At 48.2% G+C, this 22,781-nt stretch overlaps 1 protein-coding gene across 1 annotated transcript in view; it reads right to left on the bottom strand.

The window, feature by feature from the left end:
- Positions 1-22,781, bottom strand: part of GTPBP4 (GTP binding protein 4) — a 140,212-nt gene that overhangs the window by 26,789 nt on the left and 90,642 nt on the right. Inside the window, exon 14 of the mRNA XM_033931552.1 lies at positions 16,878-17,075. Coding sequence (XP_033787443.1) covers positions 16,878-17,075 — 198 coding nt within the window. The remainder of the gene's footprint in view (positions 1-16,877; positions 17,076-22,781) is intronic.

The raw sequence follows: 22,781 nt of genomic DNA on the forward strand, positions 1-22,781 counted from the left end.
AAAATTACAAAAATAATTTTATTTCAACATTTTTATAAACAATTAAAACAATTCCCTTCTATAACACAACAACTCTGCCACATTGATTGTGTGAAAATGCTGAAGATATCTGACTCAAACACAATGGAATAATCACTCATAAATGGATTTCAACATCAGCAATTTCAATTTTGTTTGCAAATCTTTGTAGCTTTTTGTCCTCAGAATCTTGAAGACAATAGGGGTGAAGCCCCAACGTTACTGTCTCACCACCCAATCATCGCATCTTAAAGCACCATTTGTAGATAGCATGAGTATTTAATTAATTAACTTGAAGTGCCAATACGGCAAAGCTACTTTTTCTTCTGTATACGTTTAAACAAAACCAAAACTTATCTTGTAGCTTGCGGGTGTCAGGTTCCGATGTGACACGTTTCGTATCTGCTTCAGGGAACCCACAATATAACGAGAAGTTTTTGCTTATGAGCGGTGTAGACTCACTAGTGAAACACTCTTTACTTTACTAGTTGAAATGCAGGTGGACACAGACAAAATCTTTTGGCTGTAGTAGAAATAGCTATGCTTCCCTATCCTACCTCAGTCTGCCGAATAGCCAAGCAGAACTAAAACATTGCTAAGTATAACAGTAACAACGCTCCGAACAGGAGCAACAATGAACAAAGAGCAATACTGTTGAAAGATGCATAGATAAGGTCCCTTCAGTAAAGGTCCCCACAGCTCACCAGCTGAGCCAAAGCCGCTGTTCTTTTGATCTCCCCAACCCTAGAAAAATACTAGAACCCGCAGAAAAGACCTACTCTTCACGCGAAAAACCATAAGAACAGACAGACAAACAGATAGGGTGGGGTGTTGTACTGGTCTGGAGAGTCTAAAAGAAAGAAATTTAGCAGGTAAGAACCTAATTTCTCCTTCTTTATCACCTCTTCAGACTGGTAATCACTGATGTGACATACCAAAGAAGTACCCACCATGGGTGGGACCCCCAGAGGGCCGCCACCAAAACACGCTCACCGAACATCACGTCCCGACGTGCCTGAACATCCACATGGTAGTGTTGCACAAAGGAATGCAAAGAAGACCAATCTGCAGTTTTACAGATATCCACCGGAAGCACAAGAGAAGACTCCACCCAAAAAACTGCCTGACCCTGAGTGGAATGAGCCCTGAGAAATTCCAGAACAGAAATTCCATTCATCTGAAGAAGGTATGCGGAAGCAATAGTCACCTTGATCCAGCACGCAATGGTAGCCTTAGAAGCGCCATCCCCCTTTTGAGGACCCGCTAAAAGAACAAAAAGATGATCCGACTTCCAGAACTCCTGGGTCTGCTGAACATAAGAACGAGGGACCTGACAGACATCCAACTTACACAACTGCTTCTGCTCAGAAGAGCCCTCCCGACTACCCAAGACAGGGAGGACCATGGACTACTGACATGAAAATGTGAAACCACCTTCGGCAGAAAGGAAGGAACAGGCTGTAGCACAACCTGCTCCCTAGAAAATTCCAGGAAGGGAGGCCTACAAAAGAAAGCCTGCAGCTCAGAAACACGTCTGCAGAAGTAATGGCCACCAGGAAAACACCTTGAGAGTGAGGTCCTTCAATGAGCAGGAACCCAGGGGCTCAAAGGGAGAGCGCACTAGCACAGACAGGACCAGATTGAGATCCCAGACCAGAACCGAAGGCTGCACCAGAGGCCGAATCAACTTGGCCACCCTCAAACACAGAACCACATCAGGAATAGACGTTAAGTGTCACTCCTGCAACAAAACGCGAAACGCCGACAAAGCTGCCAGCTGAACCCAGAGGGAAGACCAGGCCAGGCCCCTGTCTAGCCATCCTGCAAGAACTCCAAAATGTTAGGCAAAGAGGTGCAAAAGGAAACCACGCACCGTACACCACTCTTCAAATATATGCTACAGTCACACACCACTCTTCAAATATATGCCACACATGCACATAAGCCCTAGAAGTGGAAAGTCTCCAGGACCCCAAGAGAGTAGAAACTACTTTATCTGAATAGCCTTTCTTACATAGGAGTTCCCGCTCAAGAGCCAAGCCGTAAGACAAAAGGGACCCAGATCGAACATGGGAATGGGATCCTGAGTCAGAAGGTCTGAGAGGGGCAGTGGAAGAGAATCTGCCATGAGATGACGAACCAGATCCGTGAACCCCAGATTGTGCCGGGGCCACCAAGATCACAAGGCCAGGGTGCCGAGTAATGCGAAGAAGAACTCTGCCCACCATCAGCCACGGAGGAAACATGTACAGGAGGCCTGCCATCGGCCAAGGCTGTACCAGAGCATCTAGCTCCTTGGCCTGAACATCCCTACGCTGACTGAAGAACCTGGGTGCTTTGGCGTTGACACTCGTGGCCATCAAGTCCATGACCGGCTGACCCCCAAGTCTGCACAACCAACTTGAAGGCCGTGGGACCAAGACACCTTATTTGATTTTGTATATGTTCTTAACTTGTAATATTGTATCCCTTCTTTTAAAATGTACATCACTTAGAAGTATAAGCGATATTATCAAATTTTAAATAAACCTGAAACCTAAGTCCACCTGAACATTCTCCACTCCTGCTAAGTGGGAACCCGAGATGTCAAGATGCAACTCTGCCCAGGCCATGAGCAGAGCCGCCTCATACACCACCAGATGACTATTGGTTTCCCCCTGATGATTGACAAAGGCCACCGCTGTGGCATTGTCTGAGAGAACCCAGACTTGCCCGTCAACAAGGTCTGGAACGCTAGCAACGCCAATCAAATGGCTCTGGTCTCCAGAACACTGATCGACCAAGATGCCTCCTTCGGAGACCAGTTGCCCTGAGCTGAGCAACTGAGACACTGAGCTCCCCAACCGAGGAGACTGGCATCCATGAGAAGAACTGTTTACTGGGGCTGATCCAGACTCATTCCCTGCACCAGATTGGAAGACTGTAGCTACCAACGGAGACTATGACAAAGAGAAACGGGAGAGTCCAGATCATGCACCTGGGGTGACCACCACTGAAGCAGAGCATGCTGAAGCGGGTGCATGTAAGCCTGGGCCCATCGAACCACATCTAGGGAAGCCGTCATCGACCTCAGGACTTGGAGAAAACTTTGAGCCCGAGGACACCAGGAAGCCATCAGAAAGCAAATCTGCGACTGCAACTTGACCACTCGGGCCTCCAGCAGAAAGACCTTCTCCAAGCTGGTGTCGAAAAGAACCCAAAGGTACTCCAGGCGCCGAGATGGAGCCAACTGGTTCTTGGACAGGTTGACTACCCATCCCAGCGATTGTAAGAACTCCATAACCCGAGCCATAACCGTGGCACTCTCCTGAAATGACTTTGCTCAGATCAACCAGTCGTCCAGATAGGGGTGAACCAGAATGTCCTCCTTGCCAAAGCCACCATGACCATCATAATCTTGGTGAACATCCGAGGAGCCATGGCCACACCAAAGGGAAGCACACAAAATTGGTAGTGTCATCCCAAGATTGCAAAGCAAAGGAATCGGAACATGCAAGTACGCCTCCGTCAGATCGAGAGAAGTCAGAAATTCCCCAGGCTGAATCGCCAGAATGACAGATCTCAGGGTCTCCTTGTGAAAAGTTGGAACTCGCAGAGCCCTATTGACCCCCTTCAGATCTAAGATGGGTCAAAAAGTCCCCTCTTTCTTGGGCACCACGAAGTAAATCGAATATCAGCCGGTACCACACTCATGCAGAGGAACGGGCACTACTGCTTTGAGATCTAACAATCTTTGAAGCATCCGGCGAAAAGCCTTCTTTTCCATGTCACCTGACAGGCTCCAGAGTAATCTGAGGAAATACTTTTTTACAGAAAAAGGTGGTAGATGCGTGGAACAGTCTCCCGGAAGAAGTGGTGGAAACAGAGACTGTGTCTGAATTCAAGAGAGCCTGGGATAGGCACGTGGGATCTCTGAGAGAGAGAAAGAGATAATGGTTATTGTGGATGGGCAGACTAGATGGGCCATTTGGCCTTAGTTTCTATGTGATCTAGCAATGAGCGAGAAAACTCCAGAACGTTAACCATCCTGAATCACCTGCAGGAACCACTGATCTGTTGTGATCTTGGCTGACCCCTGGCAAAAATCTCACAACCAAGCGCCCACTGGAACCAAGAGAGGCACCGGCAAGGAGTCATTGGAGGGACCGGTCGGTGGAGGAGCCAGCAGAGGAATCGCATCCTTCTGGTGGGCCCCCCCAAAAGGACTGCATGTGTTGAAAGAAACAGCCCCAAGAAACCACAGAGGTTGGAAAGGAAGCAGTCCCTCGACCAGTAAGATACCTGCGGAAATCATGCAAACTTTCTCAAGCAATGCCACCCCAAGCATGCGGACGGGCACGGTCTTCAGGAAGAAGGGGCACTTTAGTCTGTCAAGTTCTGAACCAACTTGTCCAAATCCTCTCCAAAAAAAGAACCCCAAAAGGGAAATTTTGTCAGCCCGAAATTTTGTCAGCCTAAAGCCACAAAGTATGATATGCAGCCACCCTGAGAGACAAAGACTTGGCCGACGTCCACAAGTCATACAGGGCATCAGACAGATAAGAGGCAGCCATCTCAATTTTGGCTACTTCCTGAACCACCAGGGCCCAGTCATCAGACTCACAGTTAAGGACACATTCGGCCCACTGAAAACAGGCCCAAGCCACCAGACCACCACATATTGCTGCCTGGACCCCTAATGCAGAGACATCAAAATTCTGCTTAAGAAGGGCCTCTAACCTACACTCCTCAGTAAGGCTGAGCTACCCTCGAAGGGCACCATATGCCGCTTTGCGATGACCGAGACCACCGCATCCACGAACGGCGACTTCAAGGTATCTTTATCTCCCTCCGGGATGGAATACAGGCGAGCCATAGAGTGCGCAAAATGAAAAGGCACCTCCGGCATTTTCCACTGCACAAGGACAATATCCCAAATATCCTGATGCATAGGAAAAAAGTGGGATGCAGAGCGGATCCCCTGAAGCAGAGGGTCCACCACATGTGGGGGCTCCTTCGCATCTTCCTCAAAGCGCAACACCAAGACCTGAAGAATCAGCTCCTGGAGCTCCAACCGCTGAAAAAATGCACACCACGGATGCATCCTTGCCAGCAGATGGAACCTTGAGGTCTCCCAAAGGGTCCAGGTCCTCATCCAACGAAAACTGCTCCTCTTACACTAAATCTTCGTCCCAAGAGACCAGCGGCCACTTGGACAAGAGAGGAGACATGGACGAGAACGGAGCTGAGGGGGACAGAACTGGAGTGGACGCGGGGATCCTGCTTCCACCCCTCCCGAGACCCTTGGGGTGGAAGCAAGACCCCCGGCTGCTTGAAAATAAGCCTTGTACAAGGTAAAAACAAAATCAGGGGAAAAAGCCCCTGCCGGCCCAGTGGGACTCACTGCCAAAGCAGAGGACCCAGCAGAAACCTGCCCCTGTCTCTCCAATACAGGGGGAAGGTCACCTGAGGCTGCAAACAAGATGGAGGTGCTTCCTGCCAAAAACGGAGAGGATCCCCCTAAGAGGCCTGTAGCGGCTGAGAAGCCTGAACCTTCCCAGCCGTTAAAGCAGGCAAGCCACCAGCAGCGGTAAGGGAATCCCCAGGAGCATCAGCGGTAAGGGAAGACACCTGACCGTCAGTGGCTGAGGCAATTCCTGTGTGGGCGGTGAGGGAAGCACAGGCTTCCCCGCTGTCAGCTGCCAGCACGCGAGGTACTCGTGAAGGGGAACCCTGCCCGCCAGCACCCGAAGCCGACAAGGATTCCCTTTTGCAGCGGCCTGCACACCGTGAGCACAGGCCAGCTGAAGTTACCTCGTGTCTGGAGCACAATAAGCATTTTTTCCCTTTAAAAGTGCTCATTGCGCAATATGCAACCTAGCTGTAGAAAAAGTGCCGGTTATAACAGACAAGGGAAGGATCCCTTCAGACCAATATTGCCTCAAGATTTTTTTTTTTTTTTTACAGAACAGACTCCACTGGCTCTCTAAGCTATATGCCTTGCCAGTATTGGTGGCAAGGCTCACAGCTGAGGCACTTCTACAAAATTTTGGGAAGGTAGAGGAGAGGGGGGACTCAACTCGTGACCTGTTGAGTGTGATACCCCCGAGGTCAAACGGACCCCTAAACACAGTCCCCTCCAAGCTCAGTCCGGCACCAGACGGGGACAAGAAGGCCAGTACACAAATTCCCACAGGCCTAACACTAAAGAGGGAAGACTACAATAGCTTACCACACCTGCTGGAGACCAAGAGCAGACTGGGGTAGGATAGGGAAGCATAGCTATTTCTATTACAGCCAAAAGATTTTGTCTCAATCTCCACCTGCTGGTCATGATGAGCTAATACCCATCAGTGAAGCTGTATCAGCCTAGAGAGGTGATAAAGAATGGGATTTTATAGAGATAGCTCTTTTTATAAAGACATACTATATATACCCAAATATAAACAGACCCGAATATAAAGCAAGATAACCTTTTTTCCACCAAAAAGGAGGAAAAAAGGTTGATTCAAATATAAACCAGTACCGACCGAGCCTCCCCTCCAGGTTCTGCAAGCTGTCTGTCCGTCACCCCCCCCCCCCCCCCCAATGCTTTGCAGACCTACACCGGGCCCGCCGTAAGCCCTGGTGGTCCAGTGGTGGGCCAAGACAGGAGGGATCCCTCCAGCCTCCTGTCCCAGCTAACTAACAACTCTCACCTTCCTCCCGCCTCCCCGATTAGTAAAAAGCGTACCTTTAAAACCCCTGGTGGTCTAGTTGTGAACTAGGGCAGGAGCGATCTTATGCGCCTGCCCTGTACAGAGCCGCTATCTGAATGACTGCCATGAGAACTCATGGATTGGCCCTAGCTAGAGTGAGTGGCAGGACCTGTTAGTGCATGGATCTTAATAACAATATAAATAGCCTTTACTTTTTCTTTACATTTTTTGACACATGCACTAGGCCTGGCAAGCTGAAGAACCAGTGATTGCCAACAGGGCATAAAGGGTTAACCATAAGGGAATTGTATGGCGAATATTCTACACATTACATTCTGGAGCCACTGGACCCAAGGGGAAGGAGGAGAGAATGCAAACCAAAGCAAAGAGATGTTACGGCTGGAGGAAAGGGCACAGGAGGAGGGAGGGCTAGAGCTGGAGGGAAGGGCACAGGAGGAGGGGGGCTGGTGTTGGAGGGAAGGATACAGGAGGAGGGGGCCTGGAGCTGGAGGGAAGGGCACAGGAAGAGGGAGGCTAGAGTTGGAGGGAAGGAAAAGAGCTACAGGACCCACTGGAGGGGGAGCTGGAGGGAAGGGGAGAGGTCCTGCACCTGTGGAAGGGGAGCTACTGGTAGGAAGGTTGAGAGGTACTGGACCTTTTAGGGGGGATGAAGAGAAGGGAAAGAGATGCCATATTAAGGGGATGAACACATAGCAGATGGAGAAAGGGAGAGACAAAGAGAGGTATATAGAAATAGGAAATAATGGGAATGGAGAGGAGAATAGGGAAAGGGACACAAAGGGAGATGCTGTATGGGATTAGTACATGGACACAGGTGGACTATGCCACACATGGGGTGTTTATGGACACAGAGGAAAAGTATAAGATATGTGAGAGAATTGGAGAATAGAAAGATGTTAGACTTGGGGGCACAGGGACATAGAGGAGTGATGCAAGACAGAAGAGTGATGATAAATGCAGGGAGATGGACACAGGGAAGATGCTGGACAGGAAGCATAGGGGACACAGCCAAGGGAAAAGATAGGTACATAAAGATAGATGGTGAGCACGGATTGAGACAATTCATCAGAGCCAGTTCATCGCTGGCTGTTCTCTCCCAGATGATTTAGTGGCTGATAAAACGGCTGGATCTACCCATGGAAGAGGAGCAGGTGTAGTTTGGGGGGGTGTGAGGGGCATCCATAGGGAAGACTTGAGTGTACTTGATCAGCAAGGATGGAGACATACCCATATTGTTTGAGAGTGCTTTCCAGAGGTATCAAGGAACCCATTCCATACCAAGAAAACATTCCCCAGACCATAACACTACCACCACCAGCTTGTGTACATCCAACAATGGTTGCTCAGTATTTGTTCTTGGCGGTTTCAGAACTAACATGCCAAAGTCTATCCATTCAACGGAGCTCAAAACGTTACTTATCAGAGAAGGCAACCCTCTGCCAGTCGGTGCAAGTCCAATGTTGGTACTCCTTTGCAAATTGCAGCTTCTTTTTGCAATGAGCCCTGAGAATGGGTGCAGTCACCAACTATCTGCTCCGGAACTCATTTGCAACAGGGTTCACTGCATAGTCATTTTGGACACACATCTGGTAGTTCCCTCGTTTGTTTGGACGGCAAGTTGCTCCACAGTAGAGTGCCGAACAGCCCACATCAACCTGTACAGCACATATTCACCTCTTGCATTGATGGCTCGTGCTGCCCCACAGATACTACATTGGGTCGTTGAAAAGGTTCTATTCATCCACTCACTTTAACCACAGCAGCCCGTGAACAGTTCACAAACCACTATTTTTGAAATGCTGCCATCCTTGGCCTGGTAGTTGATGATCATGCCTTTTTCAATGTCTGATAAATCACACTTTTTTCCCATGATAGCCACAATCGCTATACAGTAAACCCCGCAAATTCGCAGTTTGCAAATCGTGGACTCAGTAATTCGCGGTATTTTCCAACCACCTCTTCCTGGTACTAAAGTCATGATTACACCAATCAGGAGCTGCTTTGACACACTATCTGGCATATCAAAGCAGCTCCTGATTGGTGTACCAGGAAGAGGCGGTTGGAAAATGTGCCCGGCTTTGTAAGTACAATTTAAGTACCCGCTGGAGCCCCAGCTACCCTCTCTTGCCTTCGATCAGCTGAAAAACCGTATTCGTGGTTTTTCAAAATTCACGGGTGTACTTGGAACAGAACCCCCATGAATTTCGGGGGAGTACTGTGTTGGCAACTTGATGACATTTTACCTTATATATCCATGAAGTTTGCGTACAACATGTGCATTTATTCATTGGCTTTACGTCCCTGCCATTACAGGAAGGCAGTGGTCCTAATAATATGACTCAACAGTGTATATTCCCCATTCTTTTTATAATAATTCCTAACATTCCATTTGTTTTTTTTGGCTACTGTCACAGCCTCAGCAGAGGACATATTTATGATACCTAGGTCATGTTCCTGGGTGATGACTCCTAATCTAGCCTTGTGTAGCTATAATTTGAATAATTCTTCACTATGTGCCTCACTTTACATTTATCCACATTAAATTTCATCTGTCATCTAGATGCTGGTTTTGCAATGCTTCCCTGCAATTTCTTCCAATTCTATGCCATCTGCACATCTGATCAACTCACTTGTTTCTTTTTTCCAGATCATTTAAAAATATGTTAAAAAAGCACTGATCATTATTTACATTTCTCCATTAAGAAAACTGACCATTTATCCTACTCCCATGTTTTCTACTTTTTAACCATTACCAATATAATAATAATAATAATTTTATTTCTTATATACCACTATACCATAAGTTCAAAGCGGTTTACAACAAGTTACATACAATGAGAGTAAGAGATGTTTACAACAAGATACATACAATGAGTGTATGAGATGTAAGGGGAACAGAAAAAATACTTTCTGGGATACAAATTGCAAATGGAAGAGAACCAAGATGGTTTGAATCAAAAGGAAGTATCTAGTCAGAGATTGGGGTGCAGGGGAAAACAAGTTGGGTGGAATACCTTTACAAATGGGAAGAAGGATGAGTTAATCTAAAATCAAGAGGATTGGGGATTGGGATGAGGATAGCTGAGGGGGATTGGGCAAGAAGGAGAAATTAGGTTCTTACCTGCTAATTTACTTTCTTTTAGCTTCTCCAGACCAGTAGAGGTTAACTTTACGATTGGGTATATATCTAATCATGACCAGCAGGTGGAGACTGAAAACAAAACTTTGGGACAGTATATCCTAGCCCCTCCTCTCTATTTCCCTCAGTCTGCCGAATAGCCAAGCAGAACCAAGAACTGGAAAACAACAGAGAGAAAAAACAATACTCCGAAAGGAGTAACAAATAACATACCCAAAAAATGCTGTTGGAAAATGCAGAGGAGAAATTCCCGAAGGAAGAAGGTCCCCACAGCTCGCCAGCTAAGCCAGCCGAGCCACAGCCGCTGTTCTTCAATTCTCCCCGGCCCTAGAAAAATACTAGAACCCGCAGCAAAAACCAAAAACTGCCCGCGCAACAGCCCCAACAACAACAACAACAGACAGGGTGGGGACCTCTACTGGTCTGGAGAAGCTAAAAGAAAGTAAATTAGCAGGTAAGAACCTAATTTCTCCTTCTTTAGCACTCTCCAGACCAGTAGAGGTTAACTTTACGATTGGGACGTACCAAAGCAGTCCCTCTCACGGGCGGGACCCCCGAAGGGCCGATACCAGAACACGCTCACCGAACACCGCGTCCCGACGCGCCTGAACATCTACCCGATAATGCCGAACAAATGAATGCAAGGAGGACCAAACCGCAGCCTTACAAATATCCACCGGAGGCACGAGCGACGACTCAGCCCAAGAAGCCGCCTGACCCCTAGTGGAATGAGCCTTGAGAAACTCCGGAACCGGCTTCTGACTCAGAAGATAAGCGGAAGCGATCGTCTCCTTGATCCAGCGCGCAATAGTAGCCTTAGAAGCGCCAGCCCCCCGACGAGGACCCGCCAGAAGCACAAAGAGATGATCGGAGCTCCGAAAATCCCGGGTCCGCTGCACATAAGCATGGAGGACCCGACCGACATCCAACTTGCGCAGCTGTCGTTGCTCAGAAGAACCCTCCCGACTACCCAAGACCGGGAGGACCACCGATTGATTGACATGAAAAGGAGAAACTACCTTCGGCAGAAAGGAAGGAACAGGCCGCAAAACAACCCGCTCCTTTGAAAACTCCAGGAAGGGAGCCCTACAAGAGAAAGCCTGTAGCTCCGACACCCGTCTAGCGGAAGTAATGGCCACCAAAAAGACCGACTTCAGCGTAAGGTCCTTCAACGAACAGCCATCCAACGGCTCGAAAGGAGGGCGCACTAGAACAGAGAGAACCAGATTGAGATCCCAAGAGGGAATCGAGGGCCTTATGGGAGGCCTGAGCAACTTGGCCGCCCTAAGAAAGCGAATCACATCAGGAATGGCTGACAAACGCTGACCTGTCACCAGCCCCCGAAAAACCGACAGGGCCGCCAGATGAACCCGAAGAGAAGACCAGGCCAGGCCCCTATCCAGGCCATCCTGCAAAAACTCTAGAATGTTAGGCAGAGAAGCGCGAAAGGAGACCACTCCCCGCGCTCGGCACCATTCCTCAAAAAGACGCCAAACCCGTACATAAGCCCGAGAGGTAGAAAGCCTCCGGGACCCCAAAAGTGTAGAGATCACCTTGTCGGAATATCCCTTCTTACTCAGGCGGCCCCTTTCAAGAGCCAAGCCGTAAGACAAAAGGGAGACGGGTCGAACATGGGAATGGGACCCTGCGTCAGAAGATCGCACTCGAGAGGCAGAGGAAGAGGATCCGCCACCAGATGCCTCACCAGATCCGCATACCACGGACGACGAGGCCAATCCGGAGCCACCAAGACCACCAGCCCCGGATGGCGAACAATGCGAAGCAGTACTCTGCCTACTAATGGCCAAGGAGGGAACACATACAACAGCCCCTCCGTTGGCCACGGTTGGACCAGAGCATCCAGACCCTCGGCCAGACCGTCCCTGCGACGACTGAAGAAGCGGGGTACTTTGGCGTTGCCACTTGTAGCCATCAGATCCATCAGGGGCTGCCCCCAAGCACGCACTAGCAACTGAAACGCCTCGGCGCCGAGACACCACTCTCCCGGATCCAAGAAGTGACGACTGAGGAAGTCCGCCTGAACGTTTTCTACCCCGGCAATGTGAGAGGCCGAGAGGTCCAGAAGATGCGACTCCGCCCAAACCATGAGCCGAGCCGCCTCCTGCGCCACCAGAGTGCTCTTGGTGCCCCCCTGACGATTGACATAAGCCACCGCCGTGGCATTGTCCGACAGGACTCTGACCGACTTGCCCAACAAAAGGGAGTGGAAAGCCAACAGCGCCAGCCGGACCGCCCTGGTCTCCAACACGTTGATCGACCAGGAGGCCTCCTCCGTGGACCAGGTTCCCTGAGCAGAGTGACCCAGACACTGGGCCCCCCAACCCAGGAGACTCGCATCCGTAAGGAGCACCGTCCACTGCGGAAGATCCAGACCCACCCCCTGAACTAGGTGAGGGGTCCGGAGCCACCAACGCAGACTGCAGCGCGCCAAGCCTCGCAGGGGAACCGGAACATCCATCCCGTGCCTCTGGGGAGACCACCTCCGGAGCAGAGCATACTGAAGAGGACGCATGTGGGCCCGCGCCCACCTCACCACGTCCAGGGACGCCGCCATCGACCCCAGGACCTGGAGGAAATCTCGCGCCCGAGGACACCGGGACGCCAAAAGCAGGCGAATCTGAGACTGCAATTTGCTCACCCGGGCCTCTGGGAGGAAGACCTTCCCCAAGGAGGTGTCGAACAGCACCCCGAGGTACTCCAGACGCTGAGCCGGAACCAACCGACTCTTGGAAAGGTTGACCACCCAGCCCAGCGACCGGAGAAACTCCACCACCCGAGCCGTAACCCGGTAGCTTTCCTGCAACGACTTGGCCCGAATTAACCAGTCGTCCAGGTAGGGGTGTACCAGAATGCCCTCCGACCGCAAGGCTGCCGCGACGACCACCATCACCTTGGTGAACGTCCGGGGAGCCGTGGCCAGCCCAAAGGGAAGCGCACAGAACTGATAGTGCCGACCCAAGATCGCAAAGCGCAGGAAACGCTGATGAGAGGTCCGAATAGGAACATGCAAGTAGGCCTCCGTCAGATCGAGAGAAGTGAGAAACTCCCCCGGCTGAACCGCCAGAATGACCGACCGCAGCGTTTCCATACGGAAAGAGGGAACCTTGAGAGCCCTGTTGACCCCTTTCAAATCGAGGATGGGCCGAAAAGTCCCCTCCTTCTTGGGCACCACAAAGTAAATGGAGTACCTGCCCGTGCCCCACTCCGGGGGGGGCACCGGACTACTGCCCTGAGATCTAGCAAGCGCTGAAGGGTCTGGCGAAAAGCCTGCTTCTTCCCCGGAGTCTGACACGGAGAAGCGAGGAAAAAATCCGGCAGAGAGCGGGCGAACTCCAGGGCATAACCGTCCCGCACCACCTCCAGGACCCACTGATCGGACGTGATCTCGGCCCATTTGGGAAAAAAGTCGCGCAGCCGGGCCCCCACCGGAACCAAGGGGGGCGCCGGCAAGGCGTCATTGTGCAGGACGGGAAGCGGGGGAACCGGCGGAGGGGTTCCCTGCCCCCCGACGGGCCCCCCGAAAGGGCTGCATGCGCTGGAAGAACCGACCCCGGGAAAACCCCGGAGACTGGAAAGAAGCAGCCCCACGCCCAGGGCGATACTTGCGAAATTCCCGCAAACGCCCCCGGGCCGCACCCCCCCGAGACGCCGGGCGGGCACGGTCCTCCGGCAAACGGGGAACTTTCGAGTCCGACAGAGTCTGAATTAACTTATCCAAGTCCTCTCCAAATAAAAACGACCCCCGAAAGGGAAATTTAGTAAGCTTAGCTTTGGACGCAGCATCCGCCGCCCAAGCGCGCAGCCACAACACACGCCTTGCGGCCACGCCAAAAGCCATGGACTTAGCCGAGATCCGCACCAAGTCATACAGAGCATCCGAGAGGAATGAGGCAGCCATCTCAATCTTTGCTACCTCCTGATCCACCAGAGACCAGTCGTCAGACTCTCGATCCAAGACCCGCTCCGCCCACCGAAACACGGCGCGAGCGACCAGTCCCCCACAAATAGCCGCCTGGACCCCAAAGGCAGAGACTTGAAAATTTTGCTTAAGGATGGTCTCCAATTTGCGCTCCTCAGAGTCCCGCAAGGCAGAACCGCCCTCAACAGGCACGGTATGCCGCTTGGAAATAGCCGAGACCACCGCATCCACGACTGGCGAAGCTAACGTAGCCCGATCCCCTTCAGGAATGGGATACAGGCGAGCCATGCTGCGCGCCAGCCGAAACGGCGTCTCCGGCGTTTTCCACTGCTCAAGAATAATATCCCGAATATCCTGATGCATAGGAAAAGAGCGGGAAACGGAACGGATCCCTCGTAACAGAGGGTCCCCCACACGCGGAGTCTCCGGCGGCGCGTCCTCAAAACGCAAAGCCGAAGAAACCTGTTGAATAAGGTCAGGCAGCTCATCTCTCTGAAAAAGGCGCACCACGGACGCCTCGTCACTGGAGAACGGGAAACCCGACAACCCGCCGCCAGCTTCCGTCCCCTCCAGAGGGTCCTGGAATTCCTCAGAAGGGTCCAGGTCCTCCTCCATACCGACACGTTCCTCCGACCACAAATCCTCGTCCCACGACACCCGCGGACGCTTGGACAAGAGAGGCGGCGGAGGGGACGTCACGTCAGACGAGAGAGGCAAAGCCGCAGGGAGCGCGGAGGAAACCCCACCCCCCGAGACCCCCTGGGCGCAACCGGGACCCCCAGCCGCCTGAAAATAGGCTTTGCATAATGAAAAGAAAAAATCAGGGGAAAAACCCCCCGAGGGTCCCAAGGGACTCCCTGCCACAGCAGGGGACCCAGCAGAAACCTGCCCCTGCTTAGACAAAACAGGGGGAAGGTCACCTGAGGTGGAAGACAAAATGGAGGGGCCAGACAGAGAAGATGGCGTCTTTCCCGCCAAAACAGCTCCCTCCACAGCCTGAAGCGGCTGAGAGACCTGAATAGTCTCAGCCGCTAAAACAGGCAAGCCGGCATCAGCTGTCAAAATATCAGCTGAGAGGGAATCCTCTAAAACCCGACCGTCGGCGGCTCGGGGAATCCCTCCGTGGGCGGACGGAGAAGACCGGGCTTCTCCACCGTTCCCTGCCGACTCGCGAGGCACCATCGGCGGGGAGCTCTGGGCGCCTGCAGCCGCTGCCGACGGAGCTCCTCCACCGCACCGGCCTGAACACCGCTTGCACAGGCCGGCCGCGAGTGCCTCGCGTCTGGAGCACAATGAGCACTTTTTCCCTTTAGAAGTGCTCATTGCTCCATACGCGACCTAGCTGTAAAAAAGTGCCGGTTAGTTGAAAAAATACAGTAAAATACAGGTTTCTTAAAGGGATACAACCCTCCAGACCAGCACTACCTCAGGATTTTCTTTTTTTTTTTTTTTTTTACAGAACAGACTCCACAGGCTCTCGAAGCAATATGCCTTGCTTGATTTAGGGGGCAAGGCTTACTGCTGAGGCTCCTCTAAAAAAATATGGGGAGGTGGAGGAAGTGGGGGGAGGGACCCCGCTCGTGACCCGCCGGGTTTGACACCCCCGAGGTCGGACGAACCCCCAAACAGAGTCCGTCCAAGCTCCGTCCGGCTAAAAACAGGGACAATAAACCTCTAAACAAATTCCAACAGCCCTACCAAGGGAGATGGGTACAGATCACTCAACACCTGCTGGAGACTGAAAGAAGACTGAGGGAAATAGAGAGGAGGGGCTAGGATATACTGTCCCAAAGTTTTGTTTTCAGTCTCCACCTGCTGGTCATGATTAGATATATACCCAATCGTAAAGTTAACCTCTACTGGTCTGGAGAGTGCTAAAGAATTAGGAATTAGAATTTGTTAAAGAGATGGGTCTTCAGTGATTTTCTGAAGTCGGCATAAGAAGTGGCCTCGAGAATGGGTTTTACGAGCCATGTATTCAGTTTGGCTGCCTGGAATGATAACATTCTGTCTATATACTACTACGTATTTCTATAGCTCTACTAGATGTATGCAGTAGAGAATGACAGGGGGACAAATTTTTCCTTGTCCCTGTGGGATCTCATTTTCCTGCCCCCGCAAGTTCTTTTCCTGTCCCTGCCCCATTCCTGCAAGCTTTGTCCTCATCTGCACAAGCCTCAAACACTTTAAAATCATAAGTGTTCGAGGCTTGTGCGGTTAAGGCAGAGCTTACAGGAATGGGGCAGGAGCAGCAACAAAACTCATGGGGACAGGACGGGGAATGAGTTCCTGTGGGGGCGGGGACAAATTTGCCCCCATGTCATTCTCTAGTACACAGCACTTAACATTAAACATTTAAGAAAGGGAAAGGAATTGGGACTTCTATACCGCCTTTTTGTAGTTCTATAACCACACTCAAAGCGGTTTACATACAGGTACTTAAAGCATTTTTCCATATCTGTCCCGATGGTCTCACTATCTATCTAATGAACCTGGGGCAATGGAGGATTAAGTGACTTTCCCAGGGTCACAGGGAGCAGCGTTGGATTTGAACCTACAACCTGAAGCTATAGCTCTAACCACTGCGCCACACTCTCTTAGACTAGAAGGCACATGGTGGCTTAAGGGTTCTAGAAAGCAGAGACAGAAAAGCAAGCCTTTGTTTATTTTCAGGAAGCAACACTCTGACAATAGGAATTCCTTTTGGAGTTAACAAAAATGTTTTAACAAAACCCCAAGCAGTGCATTACATTTACAAAAGCGTATTAGTATATGCTGGGAACACTTTAAAAACACTACGCTTTTCATAGGAAGAGGGTCCGATAGGAGAGGTGGAAGGGTTTGGAGGTTTTGTATTCTGCTGCATAGAGACTTGGAGCATAACAGTAAAGTTAGTGTGTTGGAACTCAATGGTTTGAAGGGTGGAACTGGGTGAAAGGGGGGTGATATACTGTACACTTGTATTTTTGGCATTGTTTGTATTATCTGACTTGCAATTTAATAAAAACAATATTAAATGAAATAAAAACACTGCTTTTAACAGAAGAATAATAAGGTTGTATAGGTCACAATTCAGACTTGCCTTTTTGATCGTTCTGGGCATTTTTGGACCTTTTGTGTCTTTTTCTCTGGACCTGAGAACCATCAGTTTCTTCTTTTCACGAATCTGCTGAGCCAGTTGTTTGATCTCCACCATTTCATCATCTTCACTTTCCAACTCACTGTCATATTCTCCTGCAGCCGCTCTCAGCTCCTCCTCTTTCTCCAACTCTTCTAGTTTCTGTGATTCAAACAAAATGTGTTAAAATAAAATGGCCTAAAGAAGCTGTTCAAAAATATATATCTGATAGTGCCACCAAATTATTTTTCATACATATAAAACTTTATTAAGACAGAGGGCATTTTTTAAAAAAGCATTTCTTCTGTGTAAACTACCTATCTGGAAACTGTCCACCAAAGAATGGAATTTGAATTAAATACTGTTCTCCAAAACCAGTTCTTTCATCCACATTATAATGGAGGTGTTCTCAAGATGAGGTCATGTCGGGGGATAAATGTACACAAAGAAACAGTAATTTTACAATAGGGGGCTTAGAAAGAAAAGACACTTGCATGCAAATGTTGCCTGGATTCTGAACGTTTAAGCTGTTTTTAGCTGACCTGTGCCACTGCACTTTGATTGGAGACTACACACCTATGATGTCATCATCCTGGGATTTGACGTAACTTAGAAAACTAGCCAACCTAAGGTAGCAGATTTGACACTGAAGGGGTGTGCTTCTGTGCAGGACTCTAAAGAATTCTGGAGCTATTTTGCGATTTATGCTAGGTAATTTGTTTATGATATTTTTATTATTGTCTGACAATATTAATATGATGTGTTTAAAAATCTTGTATTGTCTACCCTAACCAAACAATTAGTGGAGAGTTACAGTGTGCCAAACTTTAGAAGAAAGAACTTCTGCTCAGGTGAAAAGCTTTTGAGTTGAATATGTTCTGAATGTGTGTGCAGTGTTGATTACTAATATGATTTACCATTGCTCCTCTTTCCCCTTCTACCACAATGACTTCTGCACTCTTCTTTCTTATGATACTGACTTTCACCAATCTCTCCCTTCACCCCCAAACCAATGAACTCATCACCATGTCACTCACTTTTTGAACCTATTAACTCACCTTCCCTTGCCTTCCATCCTCTTCTTTGCCCTAAAACTTCAACCTTTCTCCTTATTCAGCTATCCCCATTCTCCCTGCAAGCATTTTACCTGTGATGCAGCATGCCCTCCCTTGTTTCCTCTTCTCTCACCTGTATCTTCTTGCTCCTTCTTTTGCTCTTTGCTAAAGATATCAACCCCAACCCTGGTCCTCCCAACCAACTCCCATCCTATTAATGCAGATCACACTGCAATGTCACCAATATTATTTCTATCCCCCTCTCCTTGCCCTTCTCATGCGCCCTGTGGATTGCCCACTATGTCTCCAATAAGCATGCCTACGTCCATGACCTTTCCATGTTTGCACTGACTGAAACCTGGATATGCCCAGATGACTCTACTTCAACTACCGCCCTGTTTCATGGAAACTACCTGTTCTCCCATATGCCTCACCCAGCTGGTCATGGAGGTGGTGTTAGGCTACAGCTCTCTCCCTCTTGCAGATTTCAACCCCTTATTCCACCTCAGTCTCACTGCTTCTCTTCATAAGAACATAAGAATAGCCTTACTGGGTCAGACCAATGGTCCATCAAGCCCAGTAGCCCGTTCTCAAGGTGGTCAATCTTCCTTTGATGTCCACTCTATCCATTTTTTTTGCACCTCTACCTTTCTGCATAGCTGTTATTTACTGACCCCCTGAGAGGTTCTCCCCCCCTCTTCATTCCTCACTGACTTCAACTTCTGGCTTTCCCTCTTTCTTGAACATCCATCTCCCTCCCTCATCATTGGTGATTTCAACATTCATGCTAACAACCCCTCTGACTAATATGCTTCTAGGCTTCTAGCCCTAACATCCTCATTTGATCTTCAGCTGTGCTCCACCATTTCTATTCACTAGAATAACCACTGCCTTGATCACATCTTTTTCTCCAACTGCTCTATTACTATTTTCCACAGCAGTCCTTCCCCTCTCTGACCATCATCCGATAACCTTCAAAACCCTCTCTGGACCCTACCTGCCCTTCCAACTATCATCCTGTCTCCCTCCTCTTCTTATTCAAGCTACTTGAACATGCTATTCATCACCGTTGTCTTAACTTTCTTTCGCCCTCTTCATTCTACAGAAACTGCCCTTAAGAAGGTCTTCAATGACCTGCTCCTGGCTAAATCAAAAGGCCTCTTACTCCATCCTCATCCTTCTTGATCTGCAACTTTTGACAAGGTAAATCACTACCTACTCATCGATACACTGTCCTTGCTTGGATTTCAGGGCTTTGTTATCACATGGTTGTTGTCTTCCTATCTTTCTCTTTGCACCTTTAGTGTATGCTGTGGTAGATCTACCTCCACTGCCATCCCACTGTCGGTCAGTGTAGTTCAGGGCTCTGTCCTGGGACCACTTCTTTTTTCCATCTACACTTCTTCCCTTGGTGCTCTAATCTCCTCCCATGGGTTTCAGTATCACCTCTATGCAGACGACTCACAGATCTACCTCTCTACACTTAAAATAGACATTCAGTCCCAGGTTTCAACCTGCTTGTCTGGCATCGCTATCTGGATGACTCACAGCCATCTAAAATTAAAAACATGTCCAAGACCAAGTTCCTTATCTTTCCACCTAAACCTGTCTTTCCTCTTCCCCCATTGTCTATTTCTGTAAACACTCTCCTCATCTTTCCTGTCTTGCCAGCTCGCAACCTTGAGGTAATCTTTGACTCATCTCTCTCCTTTTCTTCACATATCCAACAGACTACCAAAACCTGTTGACTCTTTCTCTACAATATCACTAAAATAAGACCCTTTCTTTTTAAGCACACTGCCAAGACCTTCATCACCTCTCGCCTAGACTACTGCAACCTGCTTCTCACTGGCCTTCCACTAAACCATCTCTCTCCTCTTCAATCTGTTCAGAACTCTACTGCACGCCTCATATTTCGTTAATGTTGCTATGCCCACATTACCCCTCTCCTCAAGTCACTTCATTGGTTCTCTATCCATTTCCGCATGCAGTTCAAACTCCTCTTACTGAGCATATTCGTTCTGAAGCTCCTCGGTATCTCTCCTCTCTCCCCATAGTCCTCCCGAGAACTCCGCTCATTGGATAAGTCTCTCTTATCTGTACCTTTCTCCTCTACAGCCAACTCGACTTTGTTCCTTCTTTCTTGCTGCACTGTATGCTTAGAACAAACTGCCTGACTTGATACATTAAGCTCCATCTCTGGCAGTATTCAAATCCAAACTTAAAGCCCACTTCTTTGAAGATGCTTTCAATTCCAAACTACAACCGACCTTCTAAAACACCAATATCTATCTTATCATTCCCTCTGTAATTCCCCCACCTAAGCAGTGTATTGAGGCACCTTCTTGTCCAGTTTGTCTGTCTTGACTAGACTGCAAGCTCTATTGAGCACGGACTGTCTTTTCTGTCTCTTTTGATGTACAGCGCTGGGTTATGTCTAGTAGCGCTGTAGAAATTATTAGTAGTAGTACCTAGGACAATGTTGGCATTTTTGGAATTACATAGCTTTTATCACATATCCATGACTCTCTAACAGAGTTTTATCTGTCAAATTTTTTCTTGTCCCTGTCTAAAATGGGACAGTGGGACCTAAATTGTCTGAGAGAGGCTAATTCCTGTTAAATTATTTTTCTCTACTGTCATGCTCAGTATGTTTGTTGCTCAAGTCAAATAATAAGGGAATTGTGCTTCAATAAAGATCCCAAAAGATACAAAATCATATATACCTGAATTGCTTCAATTCAATTTATGATGCCTGATTTAATCAACCTACCTTTTAATAAGGAGAGTAATACTAAGACAATAAAATATTTATATTCTATGATTTTTAAAGTTCATAAAGGGTGAATTTCTCAACTCATTAAGAAGAATACATTGGTTTTGTATAAGGAAAGGTGATAATTTAATATTTTTGATTGATGATTTACAGTTTAATCTCATTGGCTCATCCATTTTTGGTCCAGTTTCCAGCTAACTGGTCAGATGTCTTGTTTGGAAGCAAAAGATAACTAGTGTATCACTCAAAATACATTTTAACACTAGCTCATATGAAAGAAGCTTTATGTAAGGAAAAATATTCTGTTCTCAAAGGGACAGTAAAGGACTGGCTAGATTGCTGGGTTAGGTTTATAAGAACGGTATCATATGAAATTACAGTGAAAACAATAATATTTCAAACTTAATAAGCAAGGCATCTACAGAAGGGTCTAGGCTAGGAGTGGGCAACTCCGGTCCTCAAGGGCCAGAATCCAGTCAGGTTTTCAGGATTTCCCCAATGAATATGCATGAGATCTATTTGCATGCATTGCTTTTAATGCATATTCATTGGGGAAATTCTGAAAACCCGACTGGATTCTGGCCCTCGAGGACCGGAGTTGCTCACCCCTGGTCTTGGCAGATTCATCGCAGCCAATTCATCATGGTGTTTCATCGCAGAATTGGCCACAATGAATCGTCTGACCTCTTGGGGGGGGCACCCCACCCCCAGTACCTGCAAACACTGTTGAAAAGTTCACCGACTCAAGCAACATCTTCAACCCCCTGCTGCCTGGTCCCACAACTAGGAAGTGATGTCAGAAGGGAGCCAAGGCCGGCAAAGCAAGGGGAGGAAAATGTGCCGGCGAACCTTTAAAGAAGTATGTGGGGAGGAAGGGGGCAGAGAGGAGAGGCACCAGTGAGGAGGAGCGTAATGAGAAGAGGCGTTGGGGGAGAGGAGGGCAGAGAGGAGGAAAAGCTTGGGAGGAGGAAGAGAGGCACCGGGGGAGGGGTTGGAAAGAGTAGAGGCTTCAGGGCAAGATTCATTGCAGTTCATTGTGGAGAGGATGATTCATCACGGCCATTTAATCGAAGCTGTGTTGAAACGTCCCACAATGAATTGCCCCATTCCACCTGCAGAATCATATACAGAGGCAGGCAGATGGGAATATTAATATATCTTATGCAAAATTATTCAACAAATGAAGGAAAAAATTTCTATTTTGACTCCCAGCTGGCTCTCTAATAATATGAAACAGGATTTTTTTTGCCATTGTAAAGTGTATTTCAGTCATACTTTAGTGTACTGAGGACCTGTTGATGAAGAGTACTCCAATATTGAAAAAGCTAATGTTTTAATATTTGACTTTCATAAAGTGTAGTATAATAGCACATTGTTTCAAAACTTCTCTGGTCCAACTCATAGTAAAGATAAGCAGCCTTCAAAGAAGGAAACCACTCTAAATTGTTAATGGCACCTGCTTATTACCTTGACTTCTAATGCCTTATCTCTAGAATTAAAGGGTTTTATTGGAAACCATTTGGTAGAGTCATAAAAAAAAAAGGATCCAACAGTAAATGAATTACCAGGTTATATATAACAAGCATGCAAACAAGAATACCATTCAGCACAGAAAAATGTTCCCTTTTTTATAATACCTCTCACCCATCATCCCGAGCAACCCACCTGCTTCTATGATCTACAGCTATAATTAATGTTATATCCAATATGCCTCAGTACTGAAATAAAAGACAATATCTGACTGTATCAACCAACAATGCATCAGGAGTTTTCTCTACAAAGTTTGTCATATCTGGAAGAGTGTCATATTCCCTCCACCACGATCTTCTAAATGCTTTATCATCTTTAATAAGTTTTCATCTCTTGCCTTAAGAAAAATGTACTAAATGACTTCTGTTTTTGAAACCTATCCTAACTGAAAAGATCACAAAATCCACCTATTAACAAAAAAGAAAAGCAGTTTCTAATTCACCAAAACAATGAAATAAAATCTTCTCTACAGTTCTCAATGCTCTGCCCACATTCTTATCTGTCGTA

Source organism: Geotrypetes seraphini, chromosome 2 (genome assembly GCF_902459505.1).
Source record: "Geotrypetes seraphini chromosome 2, aGeoSer1.1, whole genome shotgun sequence".
Lineage (NCBI taxonomy): Eukaryota > Metazoa > Chordata > Amphibia > Gymnophiona > Dermophiidae > Geotrypetes > Geotrypetes seraphini.